Here is a 22,650-nt window from a genome sequence, read left to right as displayed (position 1 = left end):
AAGTTTAAAAAAAAACTGTAATAGTCATTCCTTTCAATTGTCAGTCCCAATTGGGAAAACGGTAATTTAACAAAATTGCATTTGACCGATATTTTATAGTCTCATAGCAATGAAAGACAGGCTGCTCTAGAAGACGAACTTTACTTGCTGCACCTCTTAAAAGAGGATGATAAATGATGATGATGATATTTTATTCATGACAAGAAAATTGTTTCATGACACACCTTAGTTTTTTTAATTTGTTTTGCATTATGCAGTTGCTAAGCAACACGTCATCATACCTTATGCCCTGCCCTATAACAACCAAGTATGTTTATTCCTTAATATATAACATACTCACTTAGTTACCATTCAAACTGACCAATCGTTCAACATTACAGACCTTTATGCTAATTTTTGCCATACTTCATACTGGTCATGTGACACAGTCTGACCAATGGACATCGTTTGTTTTGACATCACCAAGGTGAAGGGATGACATAAGGCATAAAATTCCGTGACGGAGAATTTCTCACTTGTTGACTGCGAACTGCGACTCATAACAAATCGCACGTGAACAGCATTTCTGACAATTTCGCGTTTTTGAGTTATTTTCTCTAAGCGAACAAGAATCAACCATCATGGTAGGTATCACTTAATATTGTCCCATTTTGAGACAAATTTTCAACCTGTCGTCCTAAGAATCGTATTGAAAGCATGTTCAACTCAGAAATATCATACTCTCTTTTTTTGGTGGAAAACCTGGACATCCCAAGAGCATCTCTAGACTGCTAATATACGTTTAAGATGCTATCATTCCAACCTTTTTCTAAAACTACCAATTTTAAGTTTCAAGAAAGGGCTCAATAAAAACAATAGGAGCAGCAATAGAATTTAATGATGTTAGCCCTATGGTCCCAAAACTCGCAGATTCCGTAAAGATTGTGCAATATAAGACATAACATTTATTTCCCTGTAGACATTTAAATTACGAGAAATTGAAATAAACTGCCTACACCGTATGGGACATGCAGACCCTCTTCTAAAGGCGGCTGTTGTTAGTTGTTTAAGCGCAGACATTGGCAACACTTAAAAGGTGATGGTCCCTTTCAATTGTTCCTCTTCCCCCCAGCGTGAGTGTATCTCCGTCCACGTCGGCCAGGCGGGCTGTCAGATCGGCAACGCGTGCTGGGAGCTGTACTGTCTGGAACACGGGATCCAGCCTGACGGACAGATGCCGAGCGACAAGACCCTCGGCGGTGGTGACGACTCCTTCAACACGTTCTTCAGCGAGACCGGGTCTGGCAAACACGTGCCCCGTGCCGTGTTCGTGGATCTGGAGCCCACGGTTGTCGGTATGTGAATTCCAAATCTTTGTATATCTGATCATGGTGAGAATAATTATAGAATACAGGTCCTGGAGCTTTGCAGCCACATGGTCACCATGTGATACATGTAGCTGGTCCAACCAACTATTAAACAATTCATATGAATGAAAGTGGCAGTTTGGAATAAAAATACCTCCACTGTACATGATAGCAACCTGCCAATTCTGCAATTCCTTTAGCCCTTTTTAAGTAATTGATAGAAGCTTGTGTGATTATACTAAGTGGTATAGAACCCCATGTGATAAGCATTGAGGTCTGGAACACCCGTATTAAACGTTATCGCAGCCCAGGCATAACATGAGGCTGTTTACACCTCAAGAACCAGACACTAAGACCGACATCAGAATTTCATGGCCATGCATGTTTGGTCGAGTCATGAATATTGAATGAGATACCACCGCCCTATGGACCCTTTTTGCGAAATTACCGTGTGTGCTTTTATTCCTGTAATTGTTCTCAGTAGAATGAACACAGGCTAATGTACATTTTTTCCCGACAGATATAAGCAATAGGAACTTAAAAGAGTTAAAAGAAAATTTTACCATTTCTACACATTCGTCAAGTTTGTCTTGTTATTCTCTATGAAAATCACAAATTTTCCTCAAAGTGAGCAGTAAAATGGTATAATTATATTGTAATTTTCACCGGTTGGCAGTCAATCTTCAAATCAATAATTCAAGAGACAGCTGCATAATTATGTCTATATGACAGCCCAAATGTCCCAGCAGTGTGCATGTTACACACAATGGTTGTTACTCATATAATAGATCAATTTCAGAAAGTAGATTCCAAAGTTGGGCCATGTGGCATAACAGCATGATGTTTGAACCATAATCCCAAGCCAAAGTCATGGGTCTAAATCTTTATACATTTGTATCTTGTGCCCATGGAAAAGGCAATTAACAGACTTTCCTCACTTCATTCAAGTGGTTGAGGATCATTGAATCACCATGTTTACTGTAACAGATGAGAAAGTGAATTTTAAAGTGATCTTGAACCCGAGTTCAGCTGAGCACTGAACTAGCTAATCTTCCACTAGTCGTGACAGAGAAGAAAGATGCACAGAAGAAATTGGCATGATTACGGAAAGAAAGACCCTGCACCATATGTAAAGGGTCATTGTACAATGGGAACTCCACAACAAGCACAATGAACAGTGAACCACAGTTTAAAATCCTGACTACTATGGATGCAGCGACCCTTTCAAGTAGTGTGCATGTCGGCTAAGCGACACAATCAGAATTTGAACTCCAGTTAGCTCTTGCTTCAATGGAAGACTGACACTAACCACTGTATACTACCGTTAAACAATGAAGTGGGTATACATCAGACATGATTTCAAAAGCCAGTCATAATCCTTGGATGGCAGTCACCATCATTGGGCCACAGTTGGTGCAGATAAAGTTGGGGCTATGAATGGGGGGATCTGAGTAGCCTGACGTGATAGCCAGGCCAGGTGGACAGCCCAGCTCTTTCATCAATCCCTCTCTCATGGCCTCTCAAGATTTTTAGGGTTACGTTTTTCTTCATAATCCACTTACAACTTGGTAGCTGATTTTGCTTCAAAATTTACATGACTCCTTTTTGGTTTTTCTTGTCCTCCAGATGAGGTCCGTACAGGCACCTATCGACAGCTGTTCCATCCCGAGCAGCTCATAAGTGGTAAGGAGGATGCTGCCAACAACTACGCCCGCGGCCACTACACTGTCGGGAAGGAGTTGATAGACCAGGTCCTGGACCGCATCCGTAAGCTGGCTGATACCTGCACCGGTCTGCAGGGCTTCCTCATCTTCCATTCCTTCGGTGGTGGCACCGGCTCCGGCTTCACCTCCTTGTTGATGGAACGTCTGTCCACTGACTACGGCAAGAAGTCCAAGCTGGAGTTTGCGATCTACCCGGCCCCTCAGGTATCCACTGCTGTGGTCGAGCCCTACAACTCCATCCTGACCACCCACACTACCCTGGAGCACTCCGACTGCGCCTTCATGGTCGACAACGAGGCTATCTACGACATCTGCCGCCGTAACCTGGACATCGATCGCCCGACCTACACCAACCTCAACCGTCTGATTGGCCAGATAGTCTCCTCCATCACCGCCTCCCTCCGCTTCGATGGTGCCCTGAACGTGGATCTCACTGAGTTCCAGACCAATCTGGTTCCCTACCCGCGTATCCACTTTCCCCTGGCCACCTACGCCCCAGTCATCTCTGCGGAGAAGGCCTACCACGAGCAGCTGACCGTTGCTGAGATCACCAACCACTGCTTTGAGCCAGCCAACCAGATGGTGAAGTGCGATCCTCGTCACGGCAGGTACATGGCTTGTTGCTTGCTGTTCCGTGGCGATGTCGTACCCAAGGACGTCAACGCTGCCATCGCCACTATCAAGACCAGGCGCACCATCCAGTTCGTGGACTGGTGCCCTACCGGCTTCAAGGTCGGCATCAACTACCAGCCTCCCACCGTGGTGCCCGGTGGTGACCTGGCCAAGGTGCAGCGTGCCGTGTGCATGTTGAGCAACACCACCGCCATCGCTGAGGCCTGGGCCCGTCTGGATCACAAGTTTGATCTGATGTACGCCAAACGTGCCTTCGTACACTGGTGAGGAATCCTTAGTGTTTTGTTCATTGGTCTATATTTCAATGAGAGGCAGACAGCAATACTGTTTGATGTCTCCAATCACTGGGAAATAACAAAATCTGGACATCTAGGCAGGCAACCACTATAGACAAGATTCTTAATACTTGACGTGTCAATGGGAAATATTATCTAACTTCTAAGGCACTGCTATTTAATGACTACATTTTATGTGATTCATTAGATCCTTACTTAATCGGAACCTTTGTCCTGCAGGTATGTTGGTGAGGGTATGGAGGAGGGAGAGTTCTCCTTACTAACCCAGACCTTCTGTCGTTCAGGTATGTGGGTGAGGGTATGGAGGAGGGAGAGTTCTCCTTACTAACCCAGACCTTCTGTTGTTCAGGTATGTGGGTGAGGGTATGGAGGAGGGAGAGTTCTCCTTACTAACCCAGACCTTCTGTTGTTCAGGTATGTGGGTGAGGGTATGGAAGAGGGAGAGTTCTCCTTACTAACCCAGACCTTCTGTTGTTCAGGTATGTGGGTGAGGGTATGGAAGAGGGAGAGTTCTCCTTACTAACCCAGACCTTCTGTTGTTCAGGTATGTGGGTGAGGGTATGGAAGAGGGAGAGTTCTCCTTACTAACCCAGACCTTCTGTTGTTCAGGTATGTGGGTGAGGGTATGGAAGAGGGAGAGTTCTCCTTACTAACCCAGACCTTCTGTTGTTCAGGTATGTGGGTGAGGGTATGGAAGAGGGAGAGTTCTCCTTACTAACCCAGACCTTCTGTTGTTCAGGTACGTGGGTGAGGGTATGGAAGAGGGAGAGTTCTCCTTACTAACCCAGACCTTCTGTTGTTCAGGTATGTGGGTGAGGGTATGGAAGAGGGAGAGTTCTCCTTACTAACCCAGACCTTCTGTTGTTCAGGTATGTTGGTGAGGGTATGGAAGAGGGAGAGTTCTCCTTACTAACCCAGACCTTCTGTTGTTCAGGTATGTGGGTGAGGGTATGGAAGAGGGAGAGTTCTCCTTACTAACCCAGACCTTCTGTTGTTCAGGTATGTGGGTGAGGGTATGGAAGAGGGAGAGTTCTCCTTACTAACCCAGACCTTCTGTTGTTCAGGTATGTGGGTGAGGGTATGGAAGAGGGAGAGTTCTCCTTACTAACCCAGACCTTCTGTTGTGCAGGTACGTTGGGGAGGGTATGGAAGAGGGAGAGTTCTCCTTACTAACCCAGACCTTCTGTTGTTCAGGTATGTGGGTGAGGGTATGGAAGAGGGAGAGTTCTCCTTACTAACCCAGACCTTCTGTTGTTCAGGTATGTGGGTGAGGGTATGGAAGAGGGAGAGTTCTCCTTACTAACCCAGACCTTCTGTTGTTCAGGTATGTGGGTGAGGGTATGGAGGAGGGAGAGTTCTCCGAGGCTCGTGAAGACCTTGCAGCTCTGGAGAAGGACTACGAGGAAGTTGGCGTCGACTCAGAAGAGGGAGATGAAGAAGAGGGAGAGGAGTACTAGGGGCTTCTCCAAATAATTGTGCATGTCAATAGTAGCATTAAGAATATGCTTTTGCTATGAAGATTTCTGTACCTGTCTAGCCATTTATATCCTTCGGTATCATCATCATCAATTACACCCTTTGGTATAACACACCAGTTAATTAGATTCACTAGTAATCAGAAATGTTGATGAGCTTGCTGTAATGGCAAACCATCAGTTAAGACTGAAAATTTACTGTTACATCATACTGACAGCATCTACTACATTAAATTTAGTAATTTTGTAAAAGAACAATAATCCAGTGTCTAACATTTCCTAACATTTACACATTATGCAAATTCCAAGTCAATTTTCAGTAAAAAAAAAACATAATTTATTAAGCAAAGGCAGGGAAGAAACTGACAGAAAATGATTGTTACTGTCTCAACAGTAAAAGTCAACATAGACAGTAAATGTTAATGTCCTGACAGTTAATGCCTACAGACAAACCAGTAAATCCAAATTAGTAATGATTTTCGAAAACTGTGCTTAAAGTAAATTGAATGTGTAAGACACTTCTGCAAAACTTTCTTCATATTAAGACTTAGATCTAAGCAACAGTGTGCTTTAATACATTTAGCTGATTTTATTGTTGAGCTCTTTTATTGGAGAAATCTTTTAAAGGATTGTTTCATTAAAATGCACAAAATCCTGTTGCAAGTCTTATTCTTGTTTTTTGTCTTTCATTTAAATAAATTGTCTACATTTTACTATATTTCTTTACAAAAAAGCACACATGATTTAGCTAGAAATATCAATAACAATGAATGAGACAACAGCAGCAAGTGCAATCCCTTTCTACTCTTTTCTTTCGTTATCATCTATGGAGTGATCATATACTGGTACTTAGCCAAACGCGTCATTTTTGGATATTCATTTGTAAGCTCTGTAACTTAGTAGAATTTAGAAGAGCTGGGGTGAACCTAGAAGAGGGTGTCAGACAAAAGCAGCACTGGACAGAAAAGACTGTAACTTCTTCTCTGTAAGAGTCAGGAACAGGAACTGGGTATGATTCCAGCTCAGGGTGCATTGGACAGAAGGCAACTGTTTGCTGGACCTGGAATTGTCAGTTTTTGACAGTTACCCAGTTTGGGCTTTAAATACCAATAAAGGGTAGCCTGGCTACCCTGTAGGCTTGCCTGCTTGGCCCAGGCTTTTTCATAAACCCAGCCAGTTCGATAGTAACAACTCAGGTACACATTAAGGGACTGAATACAATGGTGCAAATTTTGATAGTACCAGCTACTGAGCCACAGGTTAGCCCCCACTATCGCAAAATTTTGGTCTACCTGGATAGCCTCACATGTATTATCAGTCAGCTATTAATTATTATGATTTTTTTTTCCTGTGAATGAGTGCCCCCTACCTTTCTGTGCCTGAAGTGCAGCCAGTAGTTCCTCTGTCTCCAGTAACAGCCCAGTGTCGTCAGTCAGGCCTGCGCTGTAGTAGTCACTGATGGAGGCCTCCAGCTGTACCGAGTCATGCTGGTGTATGGCTGGTTCCAGGCGGTCCAGGATCGGGGTCTCAACTATCATTTAGAGAAATTTCTTAAACCTTTATAACAAACAGTAAAGGAGGGTGGGATTTTCTTCCTTTAAAAAAAAGAAAGAGCTGGGCTAAGGCTAGACTAAGGCAAGAGATATAAAATGTCAAAGTCTGCAAGCAGCTTGTTTTTGTTTTTAGAAAATTAAAGAAGATTTCGGTGATCTTTTAATGCATGTTCTCCTTAAGGTTATTTTCCAGAGTTGTACTTGCTTCACATATGAGAATAGATTCACATGACTGTACTGCAAACCTTATAATGTTATAATCATGATATTTGTTGTTTTGTATATAGTTTTGTAGTTGTTGCTATACGTTGTACATGTGACTGTACGTTGTAAAATCATTGTGCAATAAATTTCATTCATCCATATGTCAGTATTGCCTTAAGTGTATAGTTCTTCAACTGATATGTCAAGAAAAGACAAAGTGAAATTACACAGTAAATAATATTAAATGATTTGCTTTTAACTGATAGATGATATAGCTAGAAAAATGTTCAAAATATTATAAAAAACTTTTATTAAATAACATTATCATATGTAATATCTCCTACCTCCCAGCCTGTCCTGAGCTCTCTTTTTCTCCTCCTGCTCCAGCCTCCTCCGCTCCTCCGACGACCTTCTCACTTGCTCCTCTTCAGCCTTTCTCCGTTCTTCCTCTTCCTTCCTCCGCTTCTCCTCCTTCTTCCTCCTCCTCTCCTCCTTCCTTCTCTTCTTCTTTCTCTTTTCCTCTTCCTTTTTCTTCTCTTCTTCTTGGAGTCTTTTCTTCTCCTCATCCTGAAGTCTTGCTTTCTCCTCTTCCAGTCTCTTCTTCTCCTTTTCATCCTCTATGTTGATCTCTTCCTCTTGGTCATCGTGAAACAGTTCATCGTAGGGAGGTGGTTGTACGTTGGGCAAATGGACGAATGATTTCTGGTCCGACATCTTAAAAATGATGATTAAATCATCATGTTATTGCAAAACAAACAGCATGATAAACTTGGGCTAAATAGCAGTAACTCAAGCAACTGGACAACGTTTTGGAAATGGTCTAAAGTTTCAGGTGGATATTCCACATGACACCTTGTTGCATGAGACCGTTTGCAAAATCGTATCCAGTTGCTTAATATAGATATTCTGTTTGGCGTATCTTGTATCCTTGATGTCTAACCTTAATTGACATCTCTTACATTGTTACATTGAGCACGTCACCGGAACGTACTGCGCCTGCGCAAACCCTGGTAGTTTGGGGCTTGGTTTGGTCAACGTTGCATTAAAATCCCGCTTGTTGCACAGTATATGTTAGAGACATGGTTTCGTGTAAAACGTACACAGAGTTTTACCCTTATATACGCACGCACTTTCTTAAACGCGGCCCTTTAGTAAACCGGGGGTTTAGCATGTCTATACTTTTCGCGCAGGCGCAGTACGTTCCGGTGACGTGCTGTTACATTGTCATACACAGTTGGAACATTAACAATACGATAAGGTCAAGTATCTAATTCCCAATAGGAACAGACTGAGATACCTTCAACATCAAGGGAAAAAAATATGCTCTTTCGTAAGTAATGACAAGTCAAAATGGAGGATTGTAATGTTAACCCTCAGCACACGGGGTATCCTAAAACCGTCACATTGAAACACAATCCCCTGAGAATTATGATAAATCAAAATAAAATGCCTACGTCTATGAAGAAGATGATACAGCCTCTCTTGTATTCTGAACATTTACACAATGACAAAAAGTTTGTGTAACAAAAGGCTTTATGTTTAATTAGTTTTACCTGATTTCCACCAGCGGTCATCGTGCCCTCGTCCCTCTCAGCGCTGTGTCCAGCCTGGGAGCACAGGTCCAGCTCCTGGTCTTGGTCATCTTGCAGGACCGACCTCTGGTGGTCAGTTACCTGGGTGGTGGTCTGGTCACCTTCCTATAGACATCCAAAATGAATAATACTTGAATGTAACTTCATCTGTGATGGTAGTTGATATTATGTTACAATTTTTTTAAAACTCTTTATCTGTACACAAAATAAGGCACTTACCAACAAGCTTTCGATCAGTCCTCTGATCCTCATCAAGTTAAAATTACCCAAAGCCTATGTCACACATCCAGACCAGAAGTGTGACATCAGCAATGGGTCAAAGGTGCTTTCTCATGGGAGTCAAAGAGGCCACCAACCTTTCCCTCAACCGAGATGGGGGTCGATACCGGCTGAGTTTCAAGCACATTTGACCCTTTGCTGATGTCACACTTCCAATCTGGATGATTGTGTGACATAGGCTCTGGGTCATTTCAACTTGAGAAGGATTGGAGGACTGATCGAAAGCTTTATTATGTGTATGGATTAAGAGTTTTAAAAAATTGTAACATAAAAATAAATGATGTCTAGACTTCTACAAAGTGAACACAAATGAGCTCTCAAGCTCACTCACCTGTTTAGCTGAAGTTGCTACCATCTTGGTCTCATCCCTCTCCTGAGAAAACACTTCTGATGGTCCCAAATCCTCATCTTCAACTTCCTTCTGAACAACAAACATGGCAGATGTGTCCTTGGTGGAAGTTTTAATCGGCGGCAGAAGGGTCGAACGTTTGTTCATGTTTGCCCTGAGTACATCCTCCCCCCTTTCGGGAGATGCCACCTTGGACTCTTCCAGATCTTCCTCTATGTCTTTCTGTGCTTGGAACAGGTTGGACCGGTCTACTGTGCAGGTGGTGATAGGGGGAAGAGGGACTCTGTTTGTGTTGAAGGTTGCCCTGACAACCCCTTCTCCTCTTTCAATGTCTGGTCTCTGTTGGTACAAAATAGTACTTGAAGAAAAGTGAACCTCAAAGTGATCACTGAAGAGCTATAAATGTTATTCCACTATAGTTGTGGCAGAGAAGATAGACACTATGTGCAGTTATACAAGTTCATTGTATCAGAGAAAACCCATAGCTCTTTTCTACAATGGACCACAGCTTAACGTCCCATCCTAAGAGCTGAGACCCTTTCTGGTTGAGTTTGCATGTCGGGTGAGTAATGCAATCAGAATCAAACTCACAGCTAATCTAGTTCCAGAGGCAGGGTCACTAGACACTGGACTACACACACTATCGAAATAAACATTGTCAAGTCTTAGAGTTTTATTATTGAACAAGACTTTTATTGAACTTCAACTTTAATCTAACCGATTCTCCTTGTATCATTGTTTGTGTTCAAAAAGAATACACTGTGTCATGTAAGTACCAGCTGTATTTAAGAATCTGCTGTAATGCTAGACCACCTTTATCCATTGGGTAACCTATATCCATTGTATTCTAGGGATGTTAAATTGATGGATGTTGCTTTGAAACTGCAATGATTTCAAAATTGTTGCTGTTTGCAACCATGGTCCATTGACTTCATATCCCTAAATATCCTACGGATAAAGGTGAACTGATGTTAGTCACATAGCCAGTGCAACACATTAGTAAAATGCTGGAAGTTTCTCCAATCATCAATTTCTATGATCTATCATCAGAAACACCAGCCTTACCCTGTTGCGTACAGACTGTGTAGGTCTGGTTCTCACAGCACTCGGAGGTCTCTTCAGTTTGCCCTTCTTCCACAGTATGGCTCCCACAATACAGGTTACCAGGATCACTACTACTGCAAATGCTGTCACCACTGTGATGACAATGTCTGGGCCTTTCTCTCTGAAAAATGAAAAAAAAATTGGATTGATCCTAGAGTTCAGGTTCTTAATATTAGGTTTAAAAAGGTTTTATTCTTGTAAAATGCATCATGCTGGTTCACCAATATCTGCAGGGTAACCTATATCCATTGTTATAAAAAAACGGTATCTAAGGATATCAAGTTGACAGTTGCTGCAATATTTTAAAAATATTTTCATTTGAGACTATTGTAATTTGGAACCACAGTTTATTGACTGCTGCTGCATTCTGAATATTAATTACTAGCACTTATTCATAATGGGAATATCATGAAAACGTTCAAGTATGATTTATAGTGTGAAAACACACAAGCGCAAAAAGTTTCGTTGAGCACTCTGTCCAATTGCTCAGCCGCAGAAAGGTCGCCAAAGTGCCAGAGCTTCAGTGAGATAACAGCTTAGCCTGATAGTCACTATTACATTTAGAATTAGGTCTTAAGTACTGAGATTTGATGCAATTCAGCTCATTACCTACAGATACCTCTCCCACTGTCATTTCAGCACCAAGGAGAGATAGTTACCATAGGCTGGCATAGGGAATAATCTACAGTTACAGAATGTGTTCATAAATGCATATATTAAACAGGCCACATTGAGTTGATTATATTTATAACATCCTCTTAGAAACCCCAAACAGATGCTAAAGTGGTTGGTTGTTTCCTTATAGCAAGTTTTATATGATATATATACTACAAGATTCACCTGTTGCCAACATTGTAGGACACGATGTTAGAGAGTTCTCCCATATTTCCCATCTCATCCACACCCCTCAGGCCGATGTACACAGTCTCACCTGAAAACTCATCTGGTAAAGGGATAGAGGGAAGAAAGATCATTCAGCAATCACATTGCTGAGATTGCAGTCTTATGTCACACTTGTTCAATTTGTTGGTTCACAAAATTTTTTTTTCACATACGATTTTAGCAAGATGACACATAAGTATGGATTTAACACTTGTATCTAGCCTTTATTTTACTCATTGAAATTGTGTGCACCAAAAAATACTAACTTTTTAAGTCAGCATTACTTTTAAAAATCCAAGTACCATTAAATTTGCATTGGTGTGGACTTAAGCACGCTCTGATTTTCCTTACTCAAATTGTATATTCAATAATCTGTCACTTTTGCACAGGATATTACAAACAACACTGAAAATGATAGGCTACTTATAATAAGTTACTACACTTTTGTTGTGCCAATAAATTTCGTTGTTCTTAAACATGGTTGAGAGGTAAAGAAGGCAGAGAAATGGGAGTTGCTTATTCAGAATAAGTAGTTCAACAATGAAATTAAACTATGTCAAGACAAGAAATGATTGTTGAAACTTTGCTTCTTTGAGATGAACAATACACTGGATATTCTTGGTTGTATATCCCCAGCTCCTTTGGAGAGGTTCCTTTATCTCTTATCCTAGCCTGCTGGCTATTTTGTGGCCAATTTAACCTTCCAGAGCTGATGTCTTCATCATATTAGTGACCTGTTCTGTCAGGGTTGAACAAGTTTTCTAAAATTGACTTGTCCTATCGGGCAAGTACGTAAAAAATTTACTTGCCTGAACCAACTTTTTACTTGCCCGAAATCTAAATGACATTTTTCTATGTATATTCATGGCCTTCAATGGAATTTTTGTTATTGGCTTTATTTTCTGTGTTAATCAATGCTTGATGTCATGACTTTGAAAAGTAGCAAGTACATCAAAATCCCACTCAATAGAGAAAAGCTAACTTGTCCGATCGGGCAAGTGGGGTAGGACATGCACTTGCCCGATTGGCATTTTCACTTGCCCGGGACTATAGGGCTAGTGGACTTGTTTATCCCTGGGCTTTGCAGTGGTATGCAACTTTTACAAGAGAAATAACTCAAACTCATAACAATACAGTTCAGCTTGACAAGGGTTAAATATGTCCATCCTGTATATAAATGGGCTCAGGAGGACAATAGTTAAGATGCAAGAAGTAAACCATAAGAACTGACCAGGTATGGTGAAGACTAGTTGCTCCTGACTGCCGCTGCCTGAGGGATTACTGATGACACAGTCTGTCTGGTCGGTACAGTGCTGAGGCTGGATTGACACTGCGCTGTCTGCATCTTGCAGCAGGGTGGTGATGTTGTTGGACACTATAACTTCATATCTGTCGGCTGTTTGGTGTGCAGCAAAGAGTCAAATTAGTTCTCCAGGACAAGAAATAGACAATATTGTAATCACCTAGCTGATTTACATATGATACTGGACATGTAAAAGACACAGTCATTGCTGAAGTCCTCTGGTAGCATGTTGATTTTAACACTAGCGTTATAGTGTTATCTTGGACACTCACTACTGACTACTTCATATCTGTCGGCTGTTTGAGAGTCAAATTAGTTCTGGAGAAGACATGAATGGCTGTATACATGCATTATTCAATTGCCAGTGATGTGATAATGGACACTGACACACAGTCATTGCTGAAGTCTTCTGGTAGGGTGTTGATTTTGACACTGTAACTTCATAGGATGACTTCCAAAAATACTTTCATCAGGTTGGTAGAAGATAGGATATAGGAGAATTGTTTTTAAACATTGGAAGCAAAAGCGCCACCTACATTAGCTACATATAGCGGAGAGAAGCAGAACTCCAGATAGAAGCTCTGAGGAAGGTGTCTGAGAGACATTGAAATGTAAGCAAAGCAATTACTAAAAATGGTTGTGTGAAAAGAATTCTCCTATCTCCTTCATAGTGTGAGTTTGTACTTTGTAGGGTCTTCAATATGAGAGTAAAACTAGAGTTCGACGAAATCATACCTTTGCCAAATGAAGCAGGTTTGTTATGTAGAAAGATGTCTGTAGACATAAGTATGCTACTCATTACATATAATCATATATGTTATTTGATTAAGTCACACCTCTATGAGTGCAAGACTGCAAGCAAAAGCTTGTGCTAAGACGATTTCATTTTGGTAGTCTAGAGCTGAGATACAATTTTTCTGAAATTCAGAAAAATAGAATCTGTCAACCAAAACATTGAATTGGACTGGCCTGACGTTATCTTGATAACAGTGGCTCTGAGCAACCTGATACTCGAGAGTAGCAAGGACGTTGGTACTGTAAGGTCACATTGCAGGTGGAAGATGACCCGGAAACACAAACACACAGGCACACTCCAAACTATATCTCCATTTGTCATGGAAATAACTATTAACAAAACTGCAGAAGTTTAAAACACATGGGATCAACCTATCCTCCCCAGTTTTCCGTCAACATAAGTCTACTCTAGTCGGTAAAAGTGATTGGCACCCAGGGGGCAGGGGGCAAGGCTGGGTCAGCCTGCTAGCTTGATCTACTTGCCTGGCACCTGTAGCTGTCAATAAGATACGCCCGAGCAGAGGTAAGGAGAGACATTAGATTTATAAACTTCCCACATTGATTATGCAAATTAGCTGTTAATTTGCCTAATTAGCATCTTATTATGAACGTCTTCACTTAGTCTATCCACATATAAAACATACCAAAAAGCATGATGATCCGCCAACATGTTCATATTTTCTCATTAATTATGCAAATGAGGCCATCATTTGCATAACTGATATCTATCGACATTTCTCTCCTTCCCAGCTACATATGGGACAAGTTTTAAAGTCCTATCATGGAATGCAGTGGTTTTATAAATTTTCCTCATTAATTATGAAAATTAGCTGTTGATTTGCATAATTAGTATACCATTATGTAAGTCATCACTCATTCTATCTACATACCAAAAATCATGACGATCCGTCAACACGTTGCAGAGTTATTCTCGTCCAAAGTTTGAAAGGAAACCGGTGCCTGCAGTACCAAAAAAGCCGCTAGGGGGCCCAAACTCACAGCACATACTCTCTGCCCCGTGGGCTATCTACCACCCATAAATCATGACCACAGCATGTCCAGAACACGAGATATAAAAAATTGAGTTTCCGCTGCAGTACCTTAGCAAGCCGCTAGGGGGCCCATTATCGAACTTGACCTTCGTTTTCCCGACCCCTACCCACCTACCAAATATTATTGGGATCCATCCAAGACTTCTTGAGTTATGCTGTTAACAGACAGACACACAGACACACAGACACACAGACACACAAGCCCAAAACATAACCTTAGCCATTCTGGCAAAGGTAATTAATGCTACTTGTGGACAGAGTGATGGTGAAGGAAGCTGATATATAACAAGACACATCTGTACATGTATTAATCATTGTCAAGACAAGAACATTTAACAAGTAAAAGGACTTGGGCAATTAGCCAAAATACAACTTAAGCTTGCTGCACATGCACGGTTTAATCTGTCAACTTCTTGTGAGTCATTAGTACTTGCAGTTCATCCCCTGGTAACATTAAGAAAGGTAGCAGCTGAAGTCTCTATACAATAAAATGATAATTACAGCATACCTTGTCCATTATCCAGGTCCCCACCAGGTGCGGTCCACTGTAGAACAACTCTATCCTCAGCCTCTGTGGATGTGTCTATCTGTACATCAGTCACTCGGGAGGGGGGGAAGTAATCCTGCATTGGGGAGTAGTGCAGGGCAGATACCACTGTTAGACCTGTCCATGGAAGTACTAACCCCAATTCCAATCTTAAAAATTCTTCTTCACCAGAAAGAATTGTCTTCTTTATACCCCCCTCACACGTAGCGAAAATTGATTGGACGACGAGTCTGCGAGCTCTAAATTACGAGGAGGCATGACCCTGACGGGTTGGGGGGAACTCTGCCATTTCTTCGTCGGCATCAGGGTCATGCCTCCTCGTAATCTAGAGCTCACAGACTCATCGTCCGATCGATTTTCGCTACATGTGAGAGAGGCATTATAAGCATTCAAAGAAAACTGGGTCATCCACTCTGAGAGAAGCTTGCTACATGTATATGAAAGAAACCTCATTTTTGACCTCAGTTCTCCTGTATCAATCTGCAAGACCCAACAACTATAAAATCTGTCCTTACGCCAACTAAACAGGTGAACTGAACAAAATTTAACGATTTCCTATGTACGATTTTCGTTCCATTTCTTGGCATGTACTATGGAAATCTCCCTTCTTGACCACTAAAGAACCCAAACTTATTAGTTTGCAATGGAAGATCTTGCATAATATCTATCCGACCAAAATATTGTTGCATAAGATGAGAATTGTAGAAAATAATAAGTGTATTTTTTGCGATATTATAGAATATATAGAGCATTTTTTCTTTGACTGTAAAATTGTTGAACCATTATGGGATTATGTGGAAAGTTTGTTTAGTTATTCCATATCTCTCACTGTACATGACATTATTTTTGGATACAACCCTCATATGTTAAACAAGTTTCGGTACATCAATGAACTGCTGCTAGTTGCGAAACTATCCATTGTAAAATATAAGTCTACAGTGTCATCCCCGAATTCACTATGTCAAGATGCAGAAATCATCCTGAAAATTTTCAAATCAGAATGTATTCTTAGAAATATGATATAAGCTACATATTGTACAGCTTTCTGTGACATGTAATAAAGTGCCGTGACGAACACGGAATCAGGAAGAAAAAAAAAATTTAACCAAACAAAGTTTGGGAAAGCTTAGGCCCTACCTATTTGTTCTAAAAACCCAATAGTCTCCAGATAAGGTCAAGATTTTCAAAGAAAAAGAGTATTTTCAAGGACGTTTTGTCCTGTGACCGATTTTGAGCCCTATTCTTTGTAATCTCAACTGAGATGGTGGTAACTACAGCTGCAGCTATAATTGACATTTTTAGATATGAGTAGCATTTAGTATATGGTAATCCTACCTGCATTGGGATGAAATTGGTGACCTGGAATGACCCCAGCGACACCATACGGTCAATCTCCACACGGTACCCGTCATCCCCGGATGATGATGATGTTGTACCGCTGAAGGGGTCCCAGTTCTCCCCGACACCAGCAAGGCAGCTGTTGTCTATGTGCACCCTGCCGCTGACCTGTACCCGCACGTTGTAGCGCCCATTCTGGGAGATACCAGAGAAGTAGGCGGAGTAGATACCGTCACTGGCAAGTATGTCTGCACCTGGTGGGAGATAAACGTATTACTATGAGATACCAGAGAAGTACGCGGAGTAGATACCGTCATTGGCAAGCATGTCTGCACCTGAAGTGAGATAAATGTATTACTATGAGATACCAGAGAAGTAGGCGGAGTAGATACGTCATTGGCAAGCATGTCTGCACCTGAAGTGAGATAAACGTATTACTATGAGATACCAGAGAAGTAGGTGGAGTAGATACCATCATTGGCAAGCATGTCTGCACCTGAAGTGAGATAAATGTATTACTATGAGATACCAGAGAAGTAGGCGGAGTAGATACCGTCACTGGCAAGCATGTCTGCACCTGAAGTGAGATAAATGTATTACTATGAGATACCAGAGAAGTAGGTGGAGTAGATACCATCATTGGCAAGCATGTCTGCACCTGAAGTGAGATAAATGTATTACTATGAGATACCAGAGAAGTAGGCGGAGTAGATACCGTCACTGGCAAGCATGTCTGCACCTGAAGTGAGAGAGGTGAATTTATAATAAAACACTCAAAAATGGTAACAATCATGGATGAATGATAGATTATCATTAAAAAAAGAAATTATATAACGTAGAGTCATTATATTCATATGGTGATCATAACACATAATGTTTTTGAAGGCCTTCTTTGTTAGATGTTTAGAATAATAAGAGGGCAGCATTACCATTACTGTGGAATGGAACATGATTGTAATGTCCTCGCAATTCAGCCTCCTAGGCTGCCAGGAGGACTGATATGCATATTGCTTTCTTAAACCAGTCTACTATTAGTACTACCTGATGCTAAATAGTATATCATTTTTGCAAGTGATTCATTGAATGGAATGTATAATTCGTAATTCGTATAATCACATACTGGGCTACTTAAATCATAATTTATATCATTTATCCTCTATTAGCGTGTTTGCCATTCCTAGTATACATGACCATACATGCCCAGCAAGAGCAATTATAGGTGATATGTCAAGTCAAGTTAAGGCTCCATGCAGAGACATAAACAAATTACGTCTGTACCTTAAGTGTTGTTGTGAGGCAACTGTTACAAGTTAGGGCCCTCACCTTTAAGATATCAAGCATGCTTATTGCAGTACAGCAATCAGAAAAGTTCACCAACTTGAGGATAAAAATGGTAACAAAGGGTGATATAAAACAATTTGACTATTATTCAAAATTGTAAGTTCATTTGGGTGAAAACTGAATCTTCCACTGACCTACTCCATTGTCAGACATCATCAGTGTGACCTCCCGTCCTGTTGGCTCGGTAACGTACACCGTGACGTCAGCGTTCAGCCCGCAGGCATAGTCACTCTGCACAACCAGGTAAAATGTCTGCACCCTCTGACTCTCCTGCCTAAAGTTCATGACCGTGTGCGCCAGGGTTCCCGTACACTCGATGGGCGGTTGGTTGCCGGACGGTCTGGTGGTGACAGAGGTTTGAATGACAGGGTTGATGTTGGGGATCCCAACGGTTTGGGACAGGCAGGGGTCCCGAGTGCCTGCTGTCACACTGTACTGCCATAAGCCATCCTGGAAAATAGACAAAAATCCAAAAACAACTTCATTAAGTTGGTAGAATGTAGGATATTGGAGTCTTGTTTTACATTAACACTTAAAAGTGGACCCCCGGTGAGTGATGAATCGGGATGAGGGGGATACAAACTTAGCCACATTTGGGATTTTGTTCTTGCTGCAAAAGCGCCACCTACACCACCTACAGCATCAAGAATTGGGTCTGTCATTATGTTTTTTTTGTTTTTAACCCATGCAAACATCTGTTGTTTGGATGGTGTCAATGAAAAACAACCTTTCATTCAAAGCTTGAGGTACAAATTTCAATCCTACCTGAGCGGTTCCTGGGATGGTGATCTGTACAGTACCGGCTGTGGTGTCTATGATGTACTCCAGCCCTGGTGACGTACTGTCGTACTCTGTCCCGTCAGGTGCGTACAGGATAACAGGAGAGGCTGGCAGACTGGACATATCCTGTACAGACAAGAAAATCAACTCTTAATCTCCTCCTCACATGTACAACGACTATCAAATGGAATTTGCTTTACCTATTGTAACATCCCAAATTTATTCAGAATAATTGGTAGAGCCTGTTACCCCCTTCGGGCAAGTGGTGGATCCCAACTGAGTCAGAGAATGTTTGTTATGTTGCCATTCTGAATAGATCCGCATCCTGAGTTATCTCTGTTGTTTCGTCTCATCTATGGTCACTACATCGGACACTTACACTATTATATTAGAAGAGGGAAGGATGATGGTCCATGATACTTAGAAACTTGAAACATTAGCAATGTAACCCAGAGAGTCTGAAACTAGTCTATTTCTGCAGAAAACAAAAGATTACATTTTTATAGGGAATTATGGATACTAGCTACACAGAAGCAGTCTAAAAAGAGAAACGCATTAGACACTAGACAGAAACAGAAGTTGAATAAACTATCAAAATCATCAAAAGCTCGAGCTCACTTAAATTTTCTGTTTCAATAGAGACTTTTCATCTATGTATAATATGGCTTGTATCAAGGAGGTTGAAAGAGGGGACCTCCTTGCTTGTATTGACTAAGACAAGACTGATCACCGCCATAGTCAACAGAGTAGAAGTGCCCTCCCCCCTCCCTTTTTAATAGTGGTGCCTTAGACACCTTTCCCTATTGCCAAAAGTATCAAGAATCCCGAAAATTTGCCATGGATATTCGATTACCTGTTTGCATAGACCAGACCTTACCTGCCCTCTTGGTGCTCTTTAGTAGTTTTGACTTTCTTAACTGACCTAGCTAGGTATACTCTGCAAGACAGTGTTCTTTTCTATGCATGCCGATAAGGGCGCACCTCAACATGCTGCAGTACCAACTGCTCTAGCTAGGTGGCACTGCGGGACAGTGTTCTTTTCTAATAGTATGTAGATACTAGGGCTGGGTACCGGTACAGGAAATTCAGGTCCAGGTCCGGTTCAGGTCCAAAGGATCAGGTCCAGGTCCGGACCTGAACCTGGACCTGATTCAGTATGACTCATACCAATGGTCCATTTCACAACAAAGAAATCGGTTGGGTGGAGTATTAGACTTACATTGGCGTTTTAAAATCCTACAACGCTATTTGCACCTGTGCGATTGGCTGTAAAATTTAGTAGAAGTTACTATAAACTCTACTCTACTTCACTCTTGTTATTTTCTTCCACCTACAAGCGCCAAAACGTGTGAATACCGGATAAAATAATCTGTTAATTTTCTAATCGGTCCAGCATCAGGTCCACCTAATTTTTTCAGGTCCGGTTTTTCTGGACCGGTCCAATAAGAAAAACCGGTTTTGTACCGGTACGCTGTACCGATACCCAGCCCTAGTAGATACAGGTGCACCTAAATAGGCTGCAGTACTAACTGCTCTAGCTAGGTGGCGCTGCATAATTGTCTTCTTTTCTATACATTTACAGGTCTAAACCTCACCTGACAGACGTAAGCGAACTGAAACACTGTGTTGTTGCCGACAGTTGGGTCTATCCGACAGCTCCCGGTTTGCGTCTCTCCTGACGTCATGACGTCCTCCGACCCCGCGGACACCTGGATGACGTCAGAGTCTTGGGAGCTGATGGCGGTAAAGATCTCGGACAGGTGTGACGCGTCTTCTGTGTCATAGAAACTCAGTCCGCTGGTTTGGGAAGCTAGGTCCTCCAGACTCATGTCGGCATATTCACCTGGTGGAGACATGTATTCGTTTGTAACGTCGATGAAGGATAGACATCCAGGTAATTAGATACGGAAAATAACAATTACTTTGGCAACTGGATATAATTTAAGAAACGGCCGGAAGACTGAGCTTTCTTTAACGTTGAAATGTAAACTTGTCTTCAGCTTGACTTTGTCTTACAATGTCTCCTGTTGGACGTCTAGAATTGTCTTCATTCATAGTTAGAGTATAAAAGACCTGTTTCTTGCAGATCACTGACGAAAGATAATGGATACTACCTGAAACGTCTGACCGTTTCAAAAATCATATCCAGTTGCTTGAGTTGCTTTTTGACATATCTTATTACCTGGATGTCTAACCTTCATCAACGGACGTTTCACATAACATCCATTATCTAACCGTTTCCAAAATCATATATTATTATCCAGTTGCCTGAGTAGGTCTGGTTCTGCATTCATTGGTTCGAACCCTATTTCTTACAATGTGTTTTATTTTTGTTCAACAAATCTCATGTAATGTCTTTTGATAGAAAATAGACCAATTCAAGACTTCGATGTTTTACTGATATCTTTTCATATGCTTTTGTTTTACGTCCAGGCTTTTCTTCCAAATTACGCACCGGCCAGCTTTTAAAGAAAAAAACTTTTTCTTGTTTGAATATGTATGATAGTGTTAACGTGAAAGTTTATCTGTGTTGGTAGTAGTCATTGTGGATACAATTGATCTGTAATTTCCAGCACAAAAATTGGACTTGCCCAAATTTTCGACTGATCTGATCTGACTCTAGTCTTTGTCAAGAAATTAACAACAAAAATCTAGGTAAATCCAGTGTATTTTGTTGGTAATTACAGTTCAACTTTAGGTATGGTGGATTTCGTATGAATTACCTATCGCTATGGTAACAAGTGTAACCTTCTGCTGCAGTACAGAAGGCCAGACGTCCTGTATCATAGGTGCTGTGTTCTCCTGTCCGTCTGTCATTAGCACAATGGTTCCGCCTTGGCCGGTCGGCTTCAACATGGACAGGCCTACAAGTAAAGGGAATAACTGTTACAATATTATCTAAAACAAGTGCTTATTAAAAAGATGGCATTTTGCCAAGGCGTGCTTTTTTCTAGTTATCACAGTGTGATGAAGGCAGCTGTCAGTCAAGGGTGTTTAAATGATGAAATGTCGTTTTCGAGAAGGGGTGTTTTTACAGGGAAAGGCATATTGGGTGAGAGAACAATTGTTTTGGTGTTTCCTGTATAATAGTATGCATTTTTTTAGTCAGGAGTAAGCCGCAAAATGCAAAAAAAAGGTATGTAAAGCTAGGTCTGTGAATCTGAGACGTCGTGTCCAAGCAAGTTACAAATTATAGATCTAGTTAACATGCTGACATGCTGTGATACAAACGCTCGCGTTGAACATGTAAGAGATACAGTTTTTTTTATTGGTGGAAAAGGGGTGCGTACTTTATTTAAGCTGTCCCATATTGCTTTTCAGATTTCACAAATATTTATGCGTACGTTATTTGAGTCACATACTTAACAGAGTAAACACAGAGCCAAGAAAAATCAGTATCAGAAAGATAAATCAAACTTCAACAAAAATACGGACATTAAAATATCCGCCCTTTTTCCGGAACACTAGGGACTACATTTGCCACTCAAAGTAGTGTACATATACAGTTGACATTTTCCAATACCAAGTTGAACCCACCTGCTTGTATACCTGCCCCGATGCTAGTAGACCCGTATGTGGAGCTCGGCAGCGCGGTGATGAGGCTCTGTCTGTGCGAGTCCGCCGTGAGCTCGGTCAGGGCGTGGTCTACTGCTGCCGTGTCACTGAAGGTGATCAGTCCCACCATAGAACCGTCTGCAAAACTACGGAAAAAATAGACAAGAGTCATTGATCTATAGGGTTATGTTTGAATTAGGATTTTAGTTGGCTTAAGGTTTACGTCACGTTTCCAAACCGGGGCCCAGCAGGGCAGCTTACGGGAACGAAAAGTATGATATGAAAGGCATCAAACTACACAAGACGTAAAGACAATAATCTTGGGTATTACTTGTGTTTATCTTCACGTATACATGTCTATTTTTCGTTTCCACAAACGGCCGAGCCCCGGTTTGGAAATGTGACGTTAGCCTGTGAATGTGACTTAAGTAAGACTTTTCTTCAGATAGTGTTGGTCAAAATACATTTAAGTATTAAGATAGTTGGGCAAGTTCGACACTAT

The 22,650-nt window shown here is 41.4% G+C and overlaps 2 protein-coding genes across 5 annotated transcripts in view; one reads left to right on the top strand and one right to left on the bottom strand.

Moving 5' to 3' along the window:
* The window catches only part of LOC118424133 (calcium-activated chloride channel regulator 1-like), a 75,787-nt gene that overhangs the window by 6,790 nt on the left and 46,347 nt on the right, over positions 1–22,650 (bottom strand). Inside the window, exons 11-21 of the mRNA XM_035832631.1 lie at positions 18,579–18,719; positions 17,948–18,263; positions 16,470–16,726; positions 15,096–15,210; positions 12,669–12,833; positions 11,396–11,498; positions 10,517–10,676; positions 9,434–9,790; positions 8,785–8,928; positions 7,576–7,945; positions 6,844–7,005 (exon numbers count right to left, since the gene is read on the bottom strand). Of these exons, the coding sequence (XP_035688524.1) occupies positions 6,844–7,005; positions 7,576–7,945; positions 8,785–8,928; positions 9,434–9,790; positions 10,517–10,676; positions 11,396–11,498; positions 12,669–12,833; positions 15,096–15,210; positions 16,470–16,726; positions 17,948–18,263; positions 18,579–18,719 (2,290 nt within the window). The remainder of the gene's footprint in view (positions 1–6,843; positions 7,006–7,575; positions 7,946–8,784; positions 8,929–9,433; positions 9,791–10,516; positions 10,677–11,395; positions 11,499–12,668; positions 12,834–15,095; positions 15,211–16,469; positions 16,727–17,947; positions 18,264–18,578; positions 18,720–22,650) is intronic.
* LOC118424136 (tubulin alpha-3 chain-like) lies at positions 506–6,039 on the top strand. 4 transcript variants are annotated; one of them, XM_035832643.1, is made up of 4 exons: positions 506–623; positions 1,112–1,334; positions 2,973–3,966; positions 5,324–6,039. In XM_035832643.1, exons 1-4 carry the CDS (start codon positions 621–623, stop codon positions 5,454–5,456), a joined length of 1,353 nt encoding a protein of 450 aa, XP_035688536.1. In that variant the 5' UTR covers positions 506–620; the 3' UTR covers positions 5,457–6,039. The 4 variants fall into 4 exon arrangements, with proteins under 4 accessions (XP_035688536.1, XP_035688539.1, XP_035688537.1 ...); XM_035832646.1 differs by lacking the exon at positions 5,324–6,039 and adding an exon at positions 4,414–4,851 and having other exon boundaries at positions 507–623; XM_035832644.1 differs by lacking the exon at positions 5,324–6,039 and adding an exon at positions 4,284–4,406 and having other exon boundaries at positions 507–623.

Source organism: Branchiostoma floridae, chromosome 10, assembly GCF_000003815.2.
Source record: "Branchiostoma floridae strain S238N-H82 chromosome 10, Bfl_VNyyK, whole genome shotgun sequence".
NCBI lineage: Eukaryota > Metazoa > Chordata > Leptocardii > Amphioxiformes > Branchiostomatidae > Branchiostoma > Branchiostoma floridae.
Note: the sequence above shows the minus strand (reverse complement) of the source record. Positions and strands in the feature narration are given on the sequence as shown.

Excerpts from the sequence above, each read along its gene's own strand:
- LOC118424136 (XM_035832643.1), top strand. Across the intron at positions 1,335-2,972 it reads TCTGGAGCCCACGGTTGTCG|ATGAGGTCCGTACAGGCACC; the intron begins GTATGTGAATTC and ends CTTGTCCTCCAG. Across the intron at positions 3,967-5,323 it reads AAACGTGCCTTCGTACACTG|GTATGTGGGTGAGGGTATGG; the intron begins GTGAGGAATCCT and ends TCTGTTGTTCAG.